This window comes from Pocillopora damicornis, chromosome 12 (assembly GCF_964200805.1).
Source record: "Pocillopora damicornis chromosome 12, jaPocDami1.2, whole genome shotgun sequence".
NCBI classification, from domain to species: Eukaryota; Metazoa; Cnidaria; class Anthozoa; order Scleractinia; family Pocilloporidae; genus Pocillopora; species Pocillopora damicornis.
The window spans coordinates 8,844,782-8,851,786 of record NC_142681.1 but is presented as its reverse complement, the minus strand read 5'-3'; the positions used below and the strand labels follow the sequence as shown (position 1 = coordinate 8,851,786).

General features: G+C 39.0%; 1 protein-coding gene across 1 annotated transcript; it reads left to right on the top strand.

The window, feature by feature from the left end:
- Nucleotides 1-713: 713 nt before the first annotated feature.
- LOC149036358 (E3 ubiquitin-protein ligase TRIM45-like) lies at nucleotides 714-6,741 on the top strand. Its single transcript, XM_089188665.1, has one exon. The coding sequence runs from the start codon at nucleotides 2,923-2,925 to the stop codon at nucleotides 5,167-5,169; it is 2,247 nt and encodes a 748-aa protein (XP_089044791.1). The 5' UTR covers nucleotides 714-2,922; the 3' UTR covers nucleotides 5,170-6,741.
- The last annotated feature ends 264 nt before the right edge of the window (nucleotides 6,742-7,005 follow it).

The following is a 7,005-nucleotide window of genomic DNA, read 5'->3' as shown; positions in this document are numbered from 1 at the left end:
GGGGAGCTCGTCCCATTTTCCCACGTAAACCGTGTTCAATAGCTTTTCCTCAGCAAATGCTTCCCTGTCGCTCAACTATAATCACAGCCTTCCCTATCCATGATTAGGAATGTCATCACTTCCTCAGCAAGCACCTCCAAAATGTATCTGTGGAAAGAAAACTCATATATAGTATCGGTTTAACCAAAAGTTCATTTCTCCAGGTGTGGCGAACACATACCTCTCCCTGTTGTATTTTTTTTTTCTGCAAGAGCCCTGGATACCCCAACATTGCATGGATGGAAACACTTTTCATGATAGAGTGACTACTACTCTCGTACTCTTTCTGGCATCCTATTAGTAGCACGCATGGAAAGTCTGTATGTATATGTTAACGTAATGTCAAGTGATATTTGCTTCTCACACTCTAGTCGGCACGCATAATAAACTTTGCTTGTAACATTTTATTAGGTAACTACTTTCTTATTCTCTGTGGCACTCTGTTCGGCGTGGAGAGAAAATATGCAAGTCTTTTCTAGTAGGAATGACTACTAATTTCTTATTCTTTCTGGCACTCTATACGACATTGAGAGAAAATAAGCATATAAAATCTTTGCAGGTGAAAATGACTACAACGATTTTTTTTTCTTTCTCGCACTCTATTTAGCACGCACGGAAAACCTGCATATAATCTCCTCTTCTACTAATATTTATATCATGAAGACTTGTCCCAAGTCTTGCAATTCATCTCTGTTTGGCACTCACAAAAAGCCTATATGTAATTTTGCTTTTCAAATAAGAATGACTACTACTCTCTTTTCTTTCTCGCACTCTATTCGACACGGGTAGCAAACCTGCATGTGAACATCTTTTCCTGTAGAATTATGCCACGTAAAATTTTCCTCGATTCTCGTACTCGCACAGAAATTCTGCAGATAACATCTTTGTAAGTTGGAATGACTATTACTGTCTTCTTTCTCGTACTCCAATCGGTACGGAGAGAAAATTTGCAGGTAAAGACCTTTTCCAGTTAACATTATGTAACTTAATACTTGCTTTAAGTCTAGCACTACATCTCGCAGCACTCTTTTTGGCACGCGCAGAAAACTTGCAAATAAACTCTCTTCAAGGTTAGAATAAACACTAACGTTCTATTCGTTCTTGCGCTCTATTCGGCACAGACCGAAATGTTGAAGATTTTCTCTTCAATTAACATTCTCTCTGCGAAGAACCAATACTATCATGGTTGCACCTGACTCCACATGGGGATATTCGTACTCTTCTTAAAAAATCTGCTACGAGTTGTACGTCTGCTTACCTGGAAGCTTCGATGCTTGACATGGCGTGACACGTTTGGAGTTTACTTTTCAAATGGTTTCTTTCAGACACTCTTATCTTATTTAGTTTTAGAGTAAGATTTTGTCGTCTTTATATAGCCGGGAAATAGCGTAGGATTTTGCAACTTTAGTAAAAAGGTACGGAAAGTGCTCATATGCACTGTTTCATAATTCAGTACGTACATAATTTCGCAATCGCTTTTGGTTAAACGGAGTATAGATAACCGTGTGATTACGTAGTAAAGATAGGTATTTTGCGTTCATTTCATCTTGCCTTTATTCTGATCAATTTCACAACCTGGCATTTCCTAAGTTTTTTTAACGTGACCGAGATAATTCGAAAGTTCCCAAATGTATTTTAGCCGAAACCATTTAGATTTGGGTAACAAGGAGTAAAAAAAAAATCCACTCAAACAAAACGATCTCTACTGTCTCAAAAAGTGAGGGAAGGGGGGACGAAAAACAGCTAAGTTTAATTTAAGGAAGACGGATTTCTGCTCAATTATCGTATTCAACCACTGGGTGCTATGATGCTCCAGCCGCAATCTGTGTTTAGGTCAAAAGTAACACTTGTTGATATGGCTGAAGGGTGATCTTGCGTGACAAACATTGGGTAACTTTCTAAACATAACTAATGCGTTGTGCTCTTTTCGGCATGGTGCTAGATATACTATTTTACTGCCACCTGTGCCGTTTCTAGCGTTTAGAACGTTCGTTATTCATTGGAGCAAATTTGGGGCGTGTGGTTTGCGTGTGTGTGTATGTTTTTTTTTTTTGTTTTTTTCATTCATCTGAGAAACGACAAAACCTGCATGTACTATACCTTTGGAGGCCGATCATGATTACACTCACCTTTAAGGAGGAACAGAAATCTGCTTATTGTTTACCTCCAGGTAAACAAGACCGTTTAAAGTCTTTCCTTTCAGGCAGCTTTCTGCCCATAAATTACGGCCTTGCCTCTGCACTTATCAGTTGCGCACAGGTTCGTCGTAACTTAGTATTGTACTCCTCTTGCCTCTTTTCTGATCTAAGAGAATCTAAAGAATTGTATAGACGTTGCTCAATTGAATTGAAAACCTGAACATATCCATCAGACCTCGTGAAGTGATCTTCCAATGAAACAACCAAAAAAAAATTATTACATGGATTATTATCACGGGTTATTATCACGGGTTCCATCTACCGTAAACTTCATCAAGTGTTTACTTAATACCTCTCATTACTGCTCATTGATCGCAAGTTATTAATAACCTTTTTTCAGTTTACAATCTCTTGCCTCCTTGTAACATCATCGGACCGTTTACGGGCCACAATCGGCTGATTACCTGGCGCAGTGCCTTAAAAGATGTCTGGATACGAAAGTATGGCGAACCGCACACGATTAGTAATTTAAGGACACAGTCGTCAATGTTTTTTTTTTCTTGTGTAGGAAATACTGATCCTGTCATTAAGGCCCTAAGAAGTCAGAAGTACGTCAAAACATGCCCAATAACGCTACCTCATTGGTCAGATTTTATGAGTGATTTTAAGATTCTCTTCCGCTTGAGGTGGTTTCGCTTTTAACCTTTCCCTCTGTCGTAATTTTTCTCTATCTCTGAATCTTGCCATGGATATCAAAACCCTATTAAACAATCTTCATGAAGAGGTCTCCTGTTCTGTGTGTATGAACACATTCACTGATCCGAAAACGCTGCCGTGTTTACATGTCTTTTGCCTGCATTGTTTGAACGGGATTCTTCGAACGAGTGGCCGCCACGATATCATCGTATGCCCTGAATGTCGGAAAGAGATTCATGTTCCTAGAAGTGGAAATCTTGAGGATCTTCCAACCAACTTTCGCATCAACAGTCTCCTTGACGTGTTGGCCATCAAAGAGTGCAATGCTACTGAAGTCAGGTGTGGAAATTGCGAAGAGAGCAGCTCCCAAAGCTTTTACTGCTTCCAATGTTGTGCTTTCTGGTGCGAGGCTAACTGCATCATTCATCACAATGGAATAAAAGCGAATAAGGAACACCGTGTATTAGCGCTCAAAGACTTTAAAGACCAAGATTTTGAGAATGTTTTGAAGCGACCGGTATTTTGTCGCAGCCGTGGCCACGAGGGTAAGGAATTGGAGTTTTTCTGCAAAGATTGCTGTGTTGCAATTTGCCATTCGTGTGTTGCCACTACTCATGACGGTCACGCCAAGATGCTTTTGGAAGAAGCTGCGAATGATCGAAAATTACTTGCGAAGTCTGCGATCGAGAATCAGAAGAAAACAGCATTGGAGTATAGGCGAGAAATTGCTCGACTTGACTCGGACTGCGCCAAAATTCAAGAACATGTCGCCAGTGTAAAGAAAAGCGTGCAACAGTTTGTTGACAGCATGATGGCTGTTATCGAGGCACAAAAGCAAGAAACCTTTGATGACTTAGACAACAGAGCTGCAGAGTCCATACATCGCCTGAAGATACAAAGAAGTGAGATTGAAAAGCAAGTGAAAATAACTGAAACAGGCATCGAAGCTACTGAGGTAATTCTGCAACGGAACATTAGCGCTGAAATCATGCAGTCAAACAAAATTCGAGAAGTAACATTTCAGGGTCAAGTTGAGTCAGCCCATCCTCCCATTGGCAATCAAAGCATTGCAGATTTTGAATTTGTGAGAAATCAAAGATTGTTTGATCATGCATGGACTGACAGAATTGGCTTTGTGAAAGTTCTTCCTACTAGTCCAACTGAGTCGAGCGCCTCCGGAGAAGGAATCAGTAAGCCGACCACTGGACTAGAAGCTAACATAATGTTGACAACAAGAAATGCTAAAGGGGAACAGTGTTATGAAAAGCGTGACTATGTAACAGTGGAGATAAAAAATCAGGATGGCCATGACTGTGCAACAGAGACACGAGTCCAGGATAACAAAGATGGTAGCTACAAGATCGGCTATTTTGCGAAAGAAACCGGAAAATACGGTGTGTCTGTGAAGGTCAATGGAGAGCACATTCGTAACAGTCCCTTTGCTGCTGAAGTAAAACCCAGACAGTTCAGACCCGTGTTATCCTTCGGAAAACATGGTTCGGCCAAGGAAGATTTTAGATATCCCTGGGCAGCAGCAGTGAACGAACGCGATGAAATTGTAATCACTGACAGTTGTAACAACAGGGTCCAGGTATTCAGTAGTGATGGAACTTACTTAAGATCATTTGGGTCTAAGGGGAATAAAGAGGGAGAGTTTAACTCGCCTAAAGGGATTGCAATCGATAATGAAAGTGGAATCATCTTCATAGCAGATACAGCTAATCACCGAATTCAACTTTTTAGTGAGCAGGGGGAGTTTCTGAACAAGTTTGGTGTAGAGGGAAATCTTGATCACCAACTCAGCTTTCCTTACGGGTTATCCATCGGTAGTGACGGAAATTGCATTGTGGGTGATAGCGGAAATAATAAAATTAAGTTATTTTCCCGTAACGGCCAGTTTCAACGTAGTATAGGCTCTGAGGGTTCTTTCACCTTTCCCTTTTACTGTATCCAGTATAAGGAATATCTTATAGCATCAGACTTTAAGGAAGACTGTATCAAAGTTTTTGACAAAGCTGGACATTTTCTGTACAAATTTGGAAAGCGTGGAACAGGGGACGGGGAGTTCAATGGACCTTATCATTTGTCAATTAACAAAGCTGAGCACCTGATGGTCTGTGATGAAAACAATCATAGAATTCAGCTGTTTGAGGTAAACGGAAATTTTATTGGAAAATTTGGCTCAAAAGGAAAAAAGATAGGACGATTTTCTAGACCACTTTCTTCAGCAGTCCTCAGTGATGGTAGGATAGTTGTTACTGAATTTTACAATCATCGGGTGCAGATATTTGAGTAGCCGTATGTTATGAAGTGTTATAATAGTAATATCCATGATTAATTTTTCACATTCTTTAAACATTTTATTGACTTCATGTGAAATCTTCTTGTTACATTTGTAGTTTGAAACTTGAATTTTTTAACAATGTTACGTTTTACAACGTGCCCTCCAATTGTAGCCAAGAAGATTACTCGCGCAAACGAGTTTCAATGGACATAGCAGGTAAACATAGCCCTTCGTCAGAGCGATCGCCCTGACGAAGGGCTAACGCTCGAAACGTCAGCCTTTTAACTCCTTACGGCAGTCAATTTACGTTTTCAACTCAGATGTAAACACTAAATTAACTGTTATACTCTCCCACCAACGCAACACCACAGGTTCTTTATAAACTTACCCCCTTACTCAATGGACATAGCTCTGTATCCAGCGAGTTGAGTAGTATATAGCAAGCCTAAAAGCGGAGCTCGCTTTTTTTTTCCCGCACGTCTCTTAACAAAACTAAAGGCCTTACTAAGGATAAAGTGCATGGTAATATTAATGGATTTTCATTCTCGACTTCTCCGTGTCTGTGTAGAGGACTGCTTATAAGATAGTGCCCGTGGTACAGTTGGCCGCGCATGCTAAAAGTAGCACCTTGTACAGTCGCACGGTCGTACATCCAAATTTTTTCGGCTTGATGAGTTACTACTATTTTGTATAATTATGGGGCTACGCTCCGTTATTAATATCATAAAGGATTATTAACTATATTAGCTTTTTTTTCTGAAAAAGAATTCAGTTGATAATTTGTAAAAGGATGTTTAAAAGACTCGATTTGGTGATTCATAATGTACACTTTGAGACTGACTGTTGAACTCCAAGATAGAAGGTAGTGGTTAGGGAATGGATTTTTTCTGATTTTGTTGTTGTGTTAGTCGTTTTTGGTAATAGGCTTTTGAGATTTAATCAAAGGTAGCGCGGAATTGTCTCTCTACTTAGGAGAGTTTGAGTCAACAAATAAGAATTCCATAATATTTTTAATTTTCAGTAACGTGAATAGAAAAAAAAAGAAAAAACTGAAAAAGTCAGGTAGTGAATCAAAGACTACTGAAACATTTTCTCGCTGCACGTAGGCATCGTATGCAGTGCTATTGAATTTTCTTGTATTTGAATGAAACTCTTTGAGTTTCGGATAAACTAACTCAAAAACTTCTTTCCATAATACCAAGACTGCAAATTGCCGGGAACGTTGTTCCCAGGTATCAGACCTTGTTTTAAATAATTTGTGCTTAATTAGATTTGAATTTTTTTTACAATACTTAGATAGGATTAGTGTAATATAAATTTATTGAGAGCACTTCTTGTTTTTATTCTAACATGTTTTATATCTACTACTTTTGTAATTTTTGAATTACAATGATTGCTTAGTCACCAGCAAAAGTCTAAAAGGAAGTTTTTATGTACACAATCCTTTCACCTAAATGACTAATTGTTATTTCTCAGACCTGATTGTAGTTATGATGGGATGATCAAGTTCGCGCATGTGAAACAAATGCAGCTCTTTTTTAATAACGTTTATGACGTTGTTACCAATGAATTTGGCCTCTTTAATTGCTTCGTATATGTTTCATCTATCACGAAAGGCGGGGCTGAACAATCCAGAGAAAACGAAGTTTAATGGATTAAAAATTTGGGTTAGAGATCTTGTGTTTCCGCAGTGATTGGATTAGGGTGTGTCATTTCCCAAGGCTGAGTGCAAAAGTAAACTGTCAAAACATATTGTTAGGGCTTGAAAAACGTTCGAAATCAGCGCCTTTCAGTCCCTGTATCGCGGAGTTGGAATATTTAAATCTATGAATTAAAGTTTTGTCTAAC

Excerpts from the sequence above, each read along its gene's own strand:
- LOC149036358 (XM_089188665.1), top strand. The coding sequence starts at position 2,923 with ATGGATATCAAAACCCTATTAAACAATCTTCATGAAGAGGTCTCCTGT.